A 17531-nucleotide genomic window follows, 5' to 3' on the forward strand; every position below is an offset into this window, starting at 1 on the left:
TATCCAAGGAACCTATTATTAGCTCTTTGTAGATGGAATCTGATCAACTTGCATGCTTGTTTTTCTTTTCAAAATTCAATGCATTATAGCTCTAAATTATTAGCTTCTTCATAATACAATAATTATCCGATTAGGGTAAATTATCCAAGATTTAGTTACCTAAGAATTTCACATTGTAAACAAAGCAGTTGTCACCAAGCTACCGTGAATGGACTCATTAAACATTATATTAATATTTTTGTATGCAAAATCAAATGATAAAATTTAGAGTCTGTAAATCGGCTGCAGGCATTGAAATACCTTTTTATACAAGGACAACAAGCAAATTCACGTTTGCATTCTTCATTAACATTGACTTATTGAATGATAACTTGAGCCTAATTTGAAAAGAATGTAACTTAGATAATTACTTACCTGTAAAAAGAAATCCACTTCCTTTTTTATCACTCTCCGTGCAGTTATATGCACAGCAACTTCTCACCATTTTTAAAGAAATCACCATCTGGTAATTGATTAAAATACAAAAATATGATAGCGTGCCTATACCGTACAAGAATATCCAGCCATTTTGCCCCTTCATGTGACGTCATACGGCTGTTTATGTTTGCTTCTGCCCAATGTATTGTGGAAGTATTGGGAAGCCGTGTCTATTATATTAATGGTCGAAGGTTTAACACAATGGAAGACATTATTTTTATTTATGGTATCCAGCGGGAGTACGTCAGCCACTCTGATTTTTGTGAATCATAATTCTGATTTTTCATTTTTGTGAGTTGTGGGGCCTTGAGTCTTGACTTGACCATCAAATTTTAGTTTTTTACTTGTCGATACTGTGGTTCCTGGTTTTTCGATGATATGTTGTGTCGGAGCTATGGTTTGTCGATTCTATAGTAGGTAACCACAAACCACTCTCTGTCTCAGACAGCACCGTATCGCGCATGCGTTAGCAACGGATTTTTCCCGTTCCATTCAGTCAGATCTTTGAATGTAACGTTCTTTGTGATGATGGTTACCGAGCACTGTAACTGGAGCCAATCGTCATTCTATTTGATGAAGATATTATTATCCAATGATGATTTATCATTAAATTCAATATAATAATCATATATTATCATTTTATTTTATAAAAGAGAGAGTACTTTTGAAAAATATAAACAATAAAATAAAACAGTTGTTATGTTTAACTGTTGTTAAAAAACACTATAACTAAGTCAGCATATTATCATTTCAAAACAAAAACCGAACCCTCAACCACCCCTATTACATTTAGAACATCAATAAACATAACTATTTTAAAAACCTCCAATCCCTTCCAGCATATTGCAATTTCAAAGCAAAATCCTAACCTATCTTTCCACCTTTGAAATATCAAAAAGCATTATTCTACCTGGACCCTAGCCCTTTCTAGCATATTGCAATTTAAAAGCGAAAACCTAACCTAACCTTATGGAACATTATTAAAAATATCCCAAAAAAAACCTAACCACTAACCCCTAACCCCTTCACATTTAATAATTTAGATTTCAAAGCAAAATCCTAACCCCCTAACCTATCCTTTCACATTTGAAACATCTTCTAGCATATTGCAATTTCAAAGCAAAAACCTAACCTATCCTAATAACACATTATTAAATATAACCTAAATAAAACCTAATCTCTAACCCTTTCACATTTAATACTTCAGATTTATTTGTCATCTTTAGAACAAAACATAAACATGTGGTTCATTTCATGAACATGTTCACAAACATGTGGTTCATTTCATGAACATGTTCAAAAACATGTGGTTCATTTCATGAGCATGTTCACAAACATGCGGTTCATTTCATGAACATGTTCACAAACATGTGGTTCAAAGCAAAATCCTAATCCCCTAACCTATCCTTTTACCTTTGAAACATCAAAAAACATAACTCCACCTAGACCCTAGCCCCTTCTAGCATATTGCAATTTTAAAGCAAAAACCTAACCTATCCTAATAAAATATTATCAAATATAACCTAAATAAAAACTAAACCCTAACTCTTTCACATTTGTTGAACAAGATAAGGATAGCAACACCATTGCAAATCGTACACTATCATTATAACGTGGACCTCACAATAGATACTCAAAGAATACTTTTGAATAACTATGTTATAACTGTGACTGTTGCTGGCCGTTACTCTGTTTCTGAGACAAAGAGAAGCTCCTGTAGGTAACCAACCATCACGCATCAACACAACATCACTTCACTTCAGTTACTGGTTACTGATATAGAAATACCCAAATCAGCAAGTAGGCAGATCACAAAATAGAATCGTAAAGTTTACTGTGATTCCGCCGCAAATTTTGTCCAAAATGCAACGTATGATCGAGATAAAATATGAAAAGTCTAATGGCGTGTGGTACCATATTAATGATGGGGTTTTCTATTCTACAACGGGCAGAGACAAGACACGCGTTTATTTAAAATGTGAAGTTTCAAGTGCTCACTCTCATGGTCCTCATTTCTACCAGGAACAAGTGTTGAATCTGAGGACAGCTATTTTGAAACGGTGTGCTGAAAGTAGACCTGACTTCTTCTAACAATATTTGACTTCTATTCAGATAATAAGAAATTCATCAAGGGAGCGGTTTGAATCAGTGGTCGAGTTATAAGCTATCGCTTACATAAGTTAAGAATCATGCACCTGCTACTCCCTTTGGAAGGGTGACCGCTTGAGCCAAATCCTCTGAATGTGATTCAAACATGCATTTCTTATTAGTTAGTTTGTTTAATAATTTAGAGGTTATGTTACAAGCTTTGATTTTAATAGAAAGAGGTTGTTGTGTTTTCGTGCATTGGCGAATCAGTTGCAGTTTCACTGCATGCCAGTGACAGCTCAGTAACAGTTATCACTATGAATGGAACTGCTCTATAAATACGTTACCAACGCAAGCGCATACTCTTCTAAGCGAGAGTAAAATTCCTACAGTGAGACACGCGTACCAAAAGGACCAGAACCACCTTGAGTAGACAAATTCGGTAAGTCAAGATTTCACAAAATACATTAATCAAAATTTGAATTATTATTGCTTTCAAAAAGTCCAATGCATATTGCAGTTTTAGATTTAAATCTATTTCTTTGTGAATAATGACATATTGTCACATATAACCTACTTTTAGGCAGATCTACTAAGAATAATAGGACTGTGAGTTCCTGATGACTCTAGGCAAATCCAAATGATATAAATTTTTGTGGGCACTGTACAGTTCTCCAGATGGTCTATGTTCTATATTATCAATGCAATGAATATCATGATTTACGGTTAATTTATTGATAATGTTTTTTTCTTCAGAACTCGATGACTTATTAAAGAAATTATACAAGTTTCTATCTAGTATATTTTATAATAGGTAGCCTGTAGGCTAACGAATACCGAATAATTTTTCCAAACAAATTTTAATCAGTTAGGTAAACTAAGTCATCATGTTTTATTCTATAACAATTAACGTATTTATGGTACAAAATGACTTAACCTTCCATATTTCAACGTTTACAAGCAAAAACCTAATTCCCTAACCTAAATTTTATATTATCTCCAACCGTTTGATTTCAGTAACTTTGATGTTAGGTTAGGTAGGTAATAAAACAATTTATTATTTTAAACAGGAATGAATTATATCAGTTGAAACTCTATAGGTAGAGGATCAGATATCCTCTATAGGAGACAGTGGCAAGGCAGAGAATTGACAATCTATATTTCTCCACTGTCATAACGTGGACCTCACTACACCATGTTACCATTTAACCCTTGATTACTTGCAAGGATGTAGTTCCATTATTACTTGTGAGGGGTCAATTTGACCCCATTCCCTGTTAGTGCTTGTGCCGGATCATAATGACCTCATTTTTTATTGCTCTCGCGGGTCAATATGACCTCTTCTCCTGTTATTACTAGCGCGGGGTCAATGTGACCCCCTTTTTTATATTTCATTTTATTTCAAGAAATACATTCTAGCATTCCTGGAATAGTGTTTCTTGTCAGCAAAAATTTTGTGATATGTTCAGTTTGTACAGCAATAACTAATAACAGTATGTTTTATCTCTCCTGTTCAGATCACTGCTATGAAAATCTATAGATTCTCTATTTTCAGTATACTACCTAATTCATTCTTAAATATGATGATACAATATTAATAATTTTGTATATTTTAAAGTTTATTGTTTAGGTCTAATAGCGTAATTGTCGATTTAGCCTATATGTAGGTTTATTGCTATTCATGATGAATAATTAAAATATGGAATGATTAGGTACTTCTACTTTAAGCATTTTTTAAACTATTTCTATCTCCTTTTTTCAAGATTCCATCAACATGGAAGGTGGCGTTCTGGAGATAGAAGGGGATAAGCCGAAGTGTACATGGTACCATATCAATGATGGCTACTTCTACATCCCATCAAGCAGTGGCGCAAATCATTTGTATTTAAAATGTAAGATATCAAGGTGTAAAGGCAGAGCAACGATGCCAAAGAATAAAGACGAGAGAACATTTGAAAATTTCAAAGTGACCGTCTCTCATTCCCACGACCCCGATTTCAATCAGCTGACTTTACAAAATCTGAGAAGAAGGATAATGGATAGATGTTCCACTGAGGAAACCCCATTCCTGACAATTTGGAACGAGGAGACAGCCAGGTCAGAATAATCATTTTATACAATATATTGTAGAGTTGAACCTCGTCATCCTAGATGTATATATTATATTATATGCATCTCATGTCTTATATAATTGTCGGGTCCGGCTTCCTAAAGACAGTTGTTAGGACATATCAGAAGCCCTGGAATTTATCTGAAGTGACCTGAAAACTCTGACACCAGACCTGAAGAGAGCCACTTCATATGATATCATTATTATTACATTGTAGCATTAACAATGAATGTGGGAAACAGTATGACCTCTCTCATAGTATATATTTTTCTCTAAATTTCATCTGTTGGAATCGTTGGAATACAAAAAGTTCCTCTTTAAAATAATCATCAATATCGTCATAGCTGAAGAATTATTCATTCATCCATCAATTCAGTTTGAACACAAAATCTCATAGTGTGTCCAAACTGTCATGAGCCCTGAAAGATTAAGCCGACCCTCGCTCCATCACGCACAGGCAGGTTGTTGACTGATACCCATGGCATTCCCTGGTGTACATTTTGTCTCACTTGCCTATAAATGTCTAAAATCTTTCTGGGCTTTTCAACAGATTTTTTTCATGATTGATTAGAATATTGTGCTTCCTGCTGTGCTTCAATGCCTACCTAACCTAACCACACGCCTACCTAACCTAATCTTACACCTATTACGCCTAATCTTACGCCTATTCAACCTAACCTAATGCCTACCTAATTTATCCCAACACCTAAACTTTATCTTACAGAATTGATGCTCAGGTGATGACTGAACTAGAAGGCCGCATATCTTTCAAGAGTCTGACATGTTCCATGAAAAGGGCTAGAAACTCACAACAGTCCAAACCACCGACTACGCTCCATGAGTATGGTGTGGCTCTTCTAAAGTCGCTGAAATACCTGAAAACTGTGAGGGACAGTGACTTCTACCTGTCCATGGTTGAGAGTGACGAGGGTGGAGTTTCGGTGATATTCGGATCGCCAGAATTCATGGAGCTACTACCAGGAGTTGAGGAACTCCATTTGGATGGCACATTCAATGTGCGTCCTATGAAGTCACTGTCCTTCCATATGTTGACAATAATGACTATGCACCTGTCCAGTGTAAGTATTCAAATTATCCAAATTAAAATTATTTTGACAGTATTTTTGTCAACCTTTCCACATTCACCATGTATAATGTCCGAAATACCTCCAGGAATAACTAAATCTCAAAATGGAGTCGAATAGATTCAGAAAGAATAGAACTATCGTTATCTAATCGAGTCGTAGGCCTATATCTAATTTGACAAGAAAGAATTACTAAATCTCAAAACTCTAGAATCAATGAGAATAGAACTACTATCATAATCTACTCATCTAATCGAATCGTATATCTAAATTGGCAAGCTAAAATGACTAAATATCATAACTTAAAATAGAATCAGAGAGAATAGAGCTATCGTAATCGGCTTATCTAAATTAGCAAGCAGAGTGAGTGACTTATGGTATGATGTAGGAAGGATCTTGATTTGGCATTATTACTTTCCTTGCCCTATTACCATAGGTAAGGAAAGTATTGCTTTCCGAAAAAAATTAAGGTTTCTAAATTTCTATACGTTTCAAGGTCCCCTGAGTCCAAAAAGTGGTTTTTGGGTATTGGTCTGTATGTGTGTGTGTGTGTATGTGTATGAATGTATGTGTACACGATATCTCATCTCCAAATTAACGGGATGACTTGAAATTTGGAACTTAAGGTCCTTTCACTATAAGGATCCGACACGAACAATTTCGATCGAATGAAAGTTAAGATGGCGGCTAAAATGGCGAAAATGTTGTCAAAAACAGGGGTTTTCGCGATTCTCTCGAAAACGGCTCCAACGATTTTGATCAAATTTATACCTAGAATAGTTATTTAAAAGCTCTATTAACTGCCACAAGTCCCATATCTGTAAAAATTTCAGGAGCTCCGCCCCATCTATGAAAAGTTTGATTTTAGTTTCCCAATTATCAGGCTTCATATACAAATTAAACAAAAAAATTTAAGTGGAAAAGATTGAGCATAAAAATCTCTACAATTAATGTTCAGTAACATTTTCACCTGAAATTGAAAATAAGCTCGAAATTTGAAAAATGTGATTATTCAATTGCAAACTGTTGGCAACTGTTGATTCTATTAAATCATTCACTATGAAGAGATAGCAGATCTCGTGTGTATCCAGCGTTATTGTCCTGTCACCAGCTGGCTCAGATCTTTGAATAGTAGACTTGAGATGCGCGTGAACACTAGCGTCAGGGGATCAATTTTCATAACGGCAAGGAAAGTAGTGTGAGTGCGCCACACCAGATTTTTTTTGATGCAACATCAGCTTTTCTAAGGCCCATAATATGGACCATCTCAGTTTGAACGGAGATAAATCAGCTGTTCGTTTAAACTCGGAATGAAACACATAATAAATGCACGGTATATAGAAGAAGTCGGTATATTTCATCTAAATACCATGTAATAAATGCAACCATATTTACATGTAATCGTAGTTTAGCATTAAACTCAGATGGTGCATATGTACCTACTTCTAAAATCTTAGTACCATTTGAAAACTTTTATTTTTTGCTCTTAGATTTTTATTTCAAACTAAATAAGAGTAGCCCTTACGAAAAGATAATACTTATATGAATATGTATTGAAAACTTCATATGGTTTAATAAAAGTTATATTCCATGTTTTTTCACTTTTCAGGCTTTTCCGGTTTTCTTCATACTCATGGAGAAAACCAATGAAGCAGCTTATACCGATGTCTTTAGATTCATGAAAAAGAGAGTGCCGTCATTGAATCCATCAGTGTTTATCACTGACTTCAAAAGTACTCTCCAAGACTGCCTATCAAAAGAGTTTCCTGGCAAAGAAATAGTAGGCAGTTGGTTTCACGCTGCAATGGTAAGTTTCAGCACACTAATGCCACATTTGCGCTTTAAAACTTTTACAAAAATTTCTATTATGATGTGAGATTACAGGCAAACTAAAAACTTCCTCTCATATTCTCAACGTATTAAATAGAAACATTTTTTTTCTATTGGTCAATACTATAGCCATCTAGTCTAAAGACTAATGAGCTAATTTTTTCCATCCTAAATTACTACTTGAAAAATTGAACAGTGAATTTCTCATTAGGAACTCTTACTGCTATTGTTTAATTAATATGTACACTTATTGACTGCGCTATAGAAGCTAGATTCACTCAATCACTGCACTGCTCTTTCACTGGACACTACTTGAACAAGCACTACACTAGTTGAAACGGTTTCCTCCTTTTGAGCCTCCGCACCAACCCTCCATTGTCTAGCAGCTGGATCGCCTCGACGTTGTCATGTTGGTGCAGTCGCCCCTCGTGCCTCTCCGCATGCCTCTGGATCTCGGTGGATACCAGGTCGACGTGCAGGTCTCTATGAAGATCGCTGTTCCTGACATACCAAGGAGCATCCACAATGTTCCTTAGCACTTTGTTTTGAAAACGTTGTATGACATTGATGTTGTTGTCTTTGGTACACCCCCAAAGTTGTATACCATACGTCCATACTGGCTTTAATATCTGTTTGTACAGAAGTACTTTGTTTCGGATTGAAAGGATGGAGTTTCTTCCGATCAGCCAATACAGCTTCTTATATTTGATTCCAAGCTCTTCTCTCTTCTTCTTGACATGGGCCTTCCAGCGAAGCTTTGCGTCCAAGGTCATACCTAGATACTTGGCATCATTAGCATATGGTACAACTTGGTTGTTGATAGTTATTGGTATGGGCAGGTCCTTCTTATTGGTAAAATTGATGTGAATCGACTTTGTTTCATTCAATTTCATTCTCCACTTTCTAGTCCAATCTTGAATTTTGTTGATAGATCTCTGTAGTTTCTCTGTTGCAATATGAATATTACTGTCTACTGATAATATGGCTGTGTCGTCTGCAAATGTTGCTGTAGTATTCTCATCAAGGCTGGGAATATCGCTGGTATAGAATAGGTAAAGAACTGGTCCCAGAACACTGCCTAGAAACAACATTGAAAATAATTTCATTTCAAATCTCAAGAGAGTTGGCGAAAGTATGGTGAATTCGAATTCGATCATGCTACCCAATAATGGAGTGGTATCAATTACATCCGCTATACTCCGTACAAAATTACTTCTGACTCGGAGGAATTTGTGACGCAGAGGAATGGAAGGAGATCAGCCAATTACAGTGATGGATAGAGTCATAGGTAGAAGCGCAGTTGCCAATTTGTCGATTAGAATCAGTCGTCTCAATGCTTTTAGAGAGGAAACTTCGTAAGTCTTATGAGTGCTTGAATACTCACTAGAAATTAGAGAACGCTCCGGTTCAGAAAGGTAACATCGCCGCCTTTGTATCCCTATCACTGTATCAAATTCAAATATTCTTTATTCCATACAAAATACAGATTACATTGTAATACAGAGCATGTTTAATGGAATACCCCTACAAGACTATTCGTCTGAGTGTAGGGGATGAAAGACGTATGCCTTCTCTACTGCGCATGTCCCTCCCAAGTCAAAAGTAATTTTGTACGGAGTATAGTCAGCCTGCTTTTAGATAAATTAGAAACTAAATAGTAGGCAAAGATAATTATGATTATATTGGTAAAGATAATGATATTGGAATAATATTTTTTTTCAATTCAGGATATGAGAAGAAAAGCGGCGGAGCTTGGACTCTTCCATTTTCTGAGAGAGAGCCCAATGGTTAAAATGATTCTGAAGATGGTTATGGCCTTGCCCCTCCTTCCAAGCAAGAACATTGCTAATGGCTATGATGTTATCACGGAATTTGCGCTAGAGAAAGGAGTCTACGACAGGATGGAGAGATTCCTACAGTATGTGGATCGTACTTGGATTAAAGGTAAGGGATTTCACATAATTTGGATCAATAATAATACGGGGGTACAAGTAGTCGTTTACGGTCATTACTAGTTGGCACCTTTGGTCCAGCAGGTGTCAAGTAGTCGGGGTGACAACTAGACGGCTACCCATAATATTATATATTGACAAATGTTTGAACAAAGAACCTTAGTGCAATTCATTGACCCATCAAGATTTTCTCTGTTTGATTGATTACTTTATTTATGTAAATTACAATATATACTGGCTTATACACGTATATACAATAGCTTATAATACAGCAAAATTATAGATGAATTTAAATAATATAGACTAAGAAAATAATTATTGAACTGTATATGATATGAAAAAGCAATTTGTAATATAATAACTATAGATGATTATATTGTTATGCATCTACATAAATTGGCGGAGCTTTGGACATATCAATGTCCATTCTTCGGAAAGAATATTAAAAATATCCTCTGTTTCAGAGGCAATGAGATGATTCTATTTCGCTTTCAATAATCTCTCATCATCATTCGCCTCATTTCTCACGCACAATCCTCATGTGGGCATCACCCTCAGCAAAAAATAGTCACCCCTCCCATTACCCCCACGCACAACCCTGGAGTTCGTGTGGATAGAATAGAATAGAATAAGTTTTAATGTAACCGCTTCTGAGGTCTTCAGAAGCATTACCTCCGTCACAATGTACAGCAAATGTCACACATACAATACAATAATTGGAAATATACTATTCTAAAAGAACTACAATATCATGATATATTAATATCATGTCCAAACAAAGAAAGATATTAAAAAATATATATATATATTCAAATATAAGATAATATAATGCAGTCACACAAATAAAAACGAACAAACAGAAATGAAAAGTAGCAGTAGCTGATACAGTATTTACTTAATGTAGGTACCTCAACATAATATTAATAATTTTACAAAGTCCTAGCCAGTTCATAGAACTTCTGGAAAGTGTAAATGGGGTTACTGATTAGGAATATCTTCAGCCTCTGCTTGAAAACTAGATTTGGCAAACCTCTAAATTGTTCAGAGAGCATATTAAAAAGCTTCACACCAATGAATAGAAATGTTTTTTGCGTGCTAGAATACTCGTAGCGGCTGGTGATCAAATTATTCCTGCCTCTAGTCTGATGCTCATGGGATACTCCCTGCTCAACAAAACCATTCAAATTCTCCCTCACATAGGTCAGACACTGAAGAACAAAAATAGAGGGAAATGTCAGTATTTCTAATTCTTTGAAGCTCTCTTTGCATTGAGCGTGTTTTGGCAGACCACAAATAAGCCTGATTGCCTTTCTTTGGATACGAAATAGTTTTGAGCTATATGCCTTTGACCCCCACAGTACAGCACCATAAGACAGGTGTGACTGAATGTGAGCAAAGTAAACTACCTTTAGAACATCAACACTGACACAAGTCCTTAACTTTCTTAATATAAATATTCCTCTATTAAGCTTTCCAGCGGTTTTATCAATGTGCCTGGACCAACTCAAACAGTTGTCCAGAGTAAATCCCAGAAATTTGGCTTCCTTTTCCGCATCTACCACCAGCAGTCTCCTATTATAAGTGAATCTCCTATTGTATACTCCTATACTAATCTCCAATACTCCTATTGTATAAGATAGGAGTAAAAATGTCCCTCAGTAGAAAAGTCTTGAATATAGGGGATCAAAAGTTGGAACGTTAATAGTGCTGCCATGTAGAAGAAAGCATAGAGGCTGATGAGTGCCTAGTTTTGAATATAAAATTATTCTACTTTGAATGAATTTGTTTTAAAAATTACTCATTTGACATGAGTTTAAATGCTGACGCTTCCAAGAAGAAGATGTCATATTTTTTTGTTTTATTATTTAGAAAATGGAAACTTTTGCCACAAGAGATTGTATAAGTTGATTTCCCAGCCAACTTCTGACCCCCTATTGATTATCACGGTGATTGAATTGAAGGTGATTCATTATGGTGTTTGTTGAGATACAACTTCCATACTAGGTCTCTGTAAACAGTAGACCTCACGCAGTTTTCTCATCCACAAGTATCTGATATCACCTGTTCTAGTTGATTCAGTTGAATCATAATTTACTCTTGAAAACTGTTATTTGTTTTCTCCAAGATCAAAAAATCATTCATGTTAATAAACTCAGTTCACGTTTGAATTTTAATCCCATATGATTATTTATCCAGTTCCGTGATAATCTTTCCATCTGATAAAAATATTTCTCAACTATTTTTTTTCAATCAAGAATATTATAATTTCTTCAGCATCATTTAGTTTATTTAATCATTTTTTATTTTATTTTCAATCACCTATTGCATTTGTGTTTCAAATGTGAAAATATTGATACTGATGGGCACGCATCATAAAAATATTGAAACCCTACCTTATAGAAATAGACACGGCCAGACATCTGTGTAATGCCTGCAATGAATAATTCAAAGTAGATTATATATATATATATATATATTATATATATATATATATATATATATATATATATAGTGTGATATCAGAGTATGGAGGAATTCCTTTTATTTTCAATTATCCTTAAGATACAAAATTTCAAAAAACCTTGTGTATACATTGACGTGCAGTTGAAAAAGGAATATTCCTGCCAAATCTCAACGCGTTTGACCGTAATCGCGTTACATACAGACAGACAGACAAAAGAAAAAAGAAAATCCGAGTTGAAACATAGACCTCACTACGTTCGGTCAACTAGAAAAAGTTTCATTATTCCCAACTACAGTCATGCTATCAGCTATGTCAAGATGCCAGTTACATGTTTCTTTTCGAGTAGTTACAAACATTGAAACTGGTTCAGTGGAAATTAATTGTGTATAATGTTCACTTTAATGTTAAAGGCTACTTGTATTTACACACAAATTGAGAAGTGTACTTTGTTGAAGTTAAAAAGAGTACTTTGATTCCTAATTTTTATGTACGAGTAGTATTTACACATATATAAGTATTCGATTTTCATTTATGGAAAATGTATTACTTCGAACGCCAGAAATGGGTTCTACCCACCCTTCATTCACTCTAATGTATTCAATGATTTCTCTTTCAACAGGTGTTGGATCTGAGAGATTATCTGTATACAGACAGGAGCATAGGACCATTAATCATCAGTGCTCTTTTCATAATTCTTTAAGTCACCTAATGAACGGTGCCCATCCCAATGTTTGGAGATTTACTGGTTTGTACCTACATACTATTCGTATACTATTCATATTAGTGTAATTTCATTTTACATCACTAAATAATAACAGCATTCAATTTGGATTTTCCTTCAATAACAATTAAATAATAACTTATCATCTACCCACCATTCATCTCAGCAGTGAGGTTTCAGCATTAGGGCCAGACTATATTAGGCATTTTTTTCAGGCGCCAACTCAATCAGCCAATCGGAAATCTACCTGTCCTGCCGACTCTATATACGCATATGGTCTCGCACTCAGGGTCAAGTCACACAAGGTGTTTTCTCAGTCGGCATGGAAGGGCCAAGTCACAGTAATACAGGAAGCTCTCCGATTGACTGGACAGGAAGCTCACTTGCCCAGCCAATCAGAGAGCTTACTGTCCTGTAGTGACCACTGAGAAAACGCTTCGTGTGGCTTGGCTTGGCCATAAGAGTGGAGAAAGATCCCCCAATATTATTGAATAGAGCTATATGGTGTGGTCCATGGCAGTGGAGAAAGATAGGTGAACAGCATTGCTGATTCTCTGCCTTTCACTGCCTTCTATAGAGGACAGCTGATGTATCTAATATTAAATTTTCATTCTTGTCTAAAATAATCAATTGTATTAAATTCTATAATGAAATATATTTTTTGTCATATTCATTCAATTTCAGCTGTTTTACATCAATGAAATCAAGCCGGTAAACAGCTGATTGTAGAACAAATAAACATATGATTCTTATTACAGCATTCTATACTGTAATAAAATCATATGTTTTCTTTACAGTCGAGTATGTTTCCTAGTTCCGAATTTGGAACAGCAAAACTGCCGCCTTTTAGCGCTCCAGGTGGATGTTTTGTCAACTACAATCAAGAAATTCCTGATTCGAAACTTGTAAACTAGGTTATGTTTATAGAGTGCATTCAGTAATGTCAGCACAAGCAGGTATGTTTTCTGTTTCTCAATGATTCTTTTCTAGATTATTATGACGAAAAATAGTGTAAGTTACTTGGACGTGAATGTCTTTTGCAAAGCTCGAATGAAATTCTAGTCCCGGCCAACGCCTCAACTAGAAACATCATTCTCGCCTGCAAAACAGCCCTTCCCGTCCTTGTAACTTAAGATACTATTTCAACTATATAATGAATTTTAATGATTGAGATTGAAGATTATCGATTGAGGAGGAGGCTGTGGCTCTGGTCTTGGCGTGCGGCGGACTCACCTGACTGCAATATTAACATATTAACACAAAATTAACTTCTACTGACTCTATACGATACAGACTGACTTTAAAATACAGAATGACTTTCTACAATTAAAAACTATGTCAATCATTTGAATGAAACTTCCCTCATAAATTAAATTCATTTTGGCTCTTTTTCTCCTTCCCCTTTATAAAGATTCACTACCTAGTTGAAATCCCAACTCGAGTCTACGCATAGGCTACAGTGTCCATGTAGGCTCATTCCGTAATCTTCCATATAAATAAAAATCGAGCCTCAAATTTTGACATTCAATAACTTTCTTATGTGTGCACCGAATTTGATGATTTTTTTTAGTTTTGTTCGTTATGTTCAGGACCAGGTTTATGGCCTATCAAATTTTATCATCCGACTTCAGGACTCTTTCCTACGGTCCTTCAAAGTTTGCATGTAATCCTTATGGGAGAAGATTTGTGAGCTGGCCACACACAGGAATAAAAATCAGATGTTATAATCATTGCGTCATCCAACAGCCGTCGGTGGATCTGTTTTTCAATTTTCTTTCTACTGACACAAAAAATCTAAATTCTAATAATAATGCCGCGGTTCGAACGACGTCCAAACTTGTGTCGTGGAACTCGAAATGTTGTAAATTTAGAATATTCACGGAAAAATCAGCAGCAAGGAGATAATTGGATAATTTTCATAAAAATATAGTGCATCAGATAAGCTAAGGCTAAGCACACCTGAGAAGACGCGGCTTGGTGATACAAAGTGTAACACGTATAAGTTGATCCTATGGAGATTGCCTTATCACACCATTCCACGCCATGCCCGATTCAGTGCGTGTGAGTTCTTCCATTCAAACCAATAAGCAAGAAGCACCTGGATGCAAAATGCCGCATCGTGCCTCAGGTGTGCATCCAGCTAAAGTTTGTCATGAGATGCATTAACTATTTGGCGGTACCAAGTTCGCCGGGTCAGCTAGTCTATAATATGAAACCCTAATTTATGTACTTAACTATTTGTATTTTATATTATTGACCGAGCGAAGTGAGGTCTAAGATTCAAGTTGACGGTTTGGCATTTCTCTTAATGTTTATATGTTGCTCATTTACGGCGAAACGCGGTAATAGATTTTCATGAAATTTGACAGGTATGTTCCTTTTTAATTGCGCGTCGACGTATATACAAGGTTTTTTAGAAGTTTTGCATTTCAAGGATAATATAAAAGGAAAAAGGAGCCTCCTTCATATGCCAATATTAGAGTAAAAATCAGACTATAGAATTATTCATCATAAATCAGCTGACAAGTGATTACACAGATGTGTGGAGAAGCCAGTCTATTGCTGTATTTCCATAAGGTCTATAGTTTCAATCAGGTACTTGTGGATGAGAACACTACGTGAGGTCTACTGTTCACAGAACTACTAGTCTATTATTTTTCTACTTATCGTGTTCTGGAATAAAGAATATTCTTGATTTATTGATTGATTGATTACATTTTTAAATTGTTAGAACCCGATCTGGCAACGTTGCGGAGCTAGAAAATGTTGGCGCTATCTGCTTTGTCGAATGATATACAAGGATAGCAACACCAATTCTTGTTATAACGTGGACCTCACTATTTATAGACTAGTTTTTATACATTCAATACAACATAGTTCGTTTATTTCTTTCAGAATCACTAAAAATGACTGAGAACCTCAAATACGAGAAATACAAATCCATGCTGCAAAGAAGTGATAGCAGCTCAAAATCGGTGACAAACATCTTGCAGTATCCCAGAATCCAACAGGCTTTGCATCTGCTTGATGATGAAAGGACAACCGTCCTGGGGTTTCTTCAAAAAGTTTCTCACTGCTTTGATAGTATTGTTGATATAGAACTGTTCCGAGATGAAGATGTCATCGATACACTTGATATAGGTATTGTATTGATTCTGTTGTTCTTATGCACTCTGAGGGCCGGTTTCCGAGCTCGGAATTTTGCCAAGTTCTAGACTGTAAACCTCTGGAGTCAGAAAATTGGCTTTTCCTATAGTTACCTTGAGAAGTGGCCATTCCTGCACTGATTACAGAACGCAAAGAATCACTTTTCCGCTCTAGTGCGGGAAAAATTTTTCCTGCACTCCAGATTTGCAACATGGCAACACAAAATAGTTGGTGGGTTACATGGAGGATTAGTGCACGAAAACAAAAATTATGTTGGTAACAATGACTGTGGTTAGATTTAGATAAGAATCATTTCAATGGCTACCCTACATTTATGATAAGATCCCAATCTAGAAATCCAAAATAAGAATAATGTTTATCTAAATCATAATTAAATAATAACTTCTCATCATTTAATAATAAATAATGTTTATTTTCTATTGAAAGTAATAATTATTTCAACTATAAGCAATGAGAAATGTAGCAAACACACATTATGAAATTCGAATTTTCAGGTTAAATAATTACCGTTCGAAATCCATGTCAATAAAATTAATAAAATAACATTAGAATATACTACAATAAAAAATTTTCTGTTGTCTATGTTATTTTATAAATATTTTTTAGTTTACTTATATTATTTTTCAGTAATTTAGTAAGTTAACCATGTCTAAATATCTGAATAATGTTTTTAGTTGGATGAAACGAAGTTAGGTACGATTCTTCCCGCTAGGTCGCGTGCTTGTCGGTTCAGCCATTCTGCAGTCATCCCAACCAGCTGTTGGCGTGTATTTTGAATGCGAATTTTTTGTTTTATCTGTATTTTTTCTGATTCTTGAATGAATAAAAATGAGAACTTTGGCTGATAATTTTCAACTTCAATTGGATTATTAATTTTTAAATGAATTAAGGTTGTTATTAATAACAGCATCACACACACAAACATTTGATGGATTTCAGCCATCATTTTATCCTTAATTACTCACTTTTCATATTCAATGGTAACTGTAGGAAAAATTAAATGTGAAATATGTGCGCAAAGTTCCTCTGCTGCACTCAAGAAACCATTCCGCCCTCGCCTACGGCTCGGGCGTAAACGTTTCTTTCGGTGCAGCAAACTATCACTTTGCGCACTAGTTGCACAAATAACTATTCCGAAACGGGGCGGGGCATACACTGAGTTTTTATGATAATCTTTTTTTCTTCTCATTTCTATAATTGGAAACGTTTTTACTTGACGAAATGAAACATTCCTAAATAATTCAAAATAGCTGAATCTTTTCACTATTTGCTCTTTATTATTACTTTCCTTGCTCCATTACCATAGGTAAGGAAAGTATTGCTTTCCAAAAAAATTAAGGTACCCATTTTAAGTTTTCTATACGTTTCAAGGTCCCCTGAGTCCCAAAACATGATTTTTGGGTGTTGGTCTGTGTGTGTGTGTGTGTCTGTAAACACGATAACTCCATTCCTAATTAACCGATTGACTTGACATTTTAAACTTAAGGTCCTTATACCATGAGGATCCAACAATAAGAAATTTAATAAAATTAAATTCAAAATGGCGGATAATGGCTAAAAAGCATGTTTTCAAGGTTTTCTCGAAAACGGCTCTAACGATTTTCTTCAAATTTGTACGCTGGATACCCTATTCATG

The 17531-nt window shown here is 35.3% G+C and overlaps 1 protein-coding gene across 1 annotated transcript in view; it reads left to right on the forward strand.

Annotated features, from left to right (window-relative positions):
* The first annotated feature begins 2272 nt into the window (after nt 1-2272).
* LOC111064492 overlaps nt 2273-17531 on the forward strand; it is a 36853-nt gene continuing 21594 nt past the window's right edge. The window contains exons 1-7 of the mRNA XM_039436578.1: nt 2273-3007; nt 4329-4662; nt 5400-5754; nt 7370-7567; nt 9318-9534; nt 12626-12751; nt 15623-15868. Of these exons, the coding sequence (XP_039292512.1) occupies nt 4340-4662; nt 5400-5754; nt 7370-7567; nt 9318-9534; nt 12626-12751; nt 15623-15868 (1465 nt within the window). The 5' untranslated portion in view covers nt 2273-3007; nt 4329-4339. The remainder of the gene's footprint in view (nt 3008-4328; nt 4663-5399; nt 5755-7369; nt 7568-9317; nt 9535-12625; nt 12752-15622; nt 15869-17531) is intronic.

Source organism: Nilaparvata lugens, chromosome 10 (assembly GCF_014356525.2).
Source record: "Nilaparvata lugens isolate BPH chromosome 10, ASM1435652v1, whole genome shotgun sequence".
NCBI lineage: Eukaryota > Metazoa > Arthropoda > Insecta > Hemiptera > Delphacidae > Nilaparvata > Nilaparvata lugens.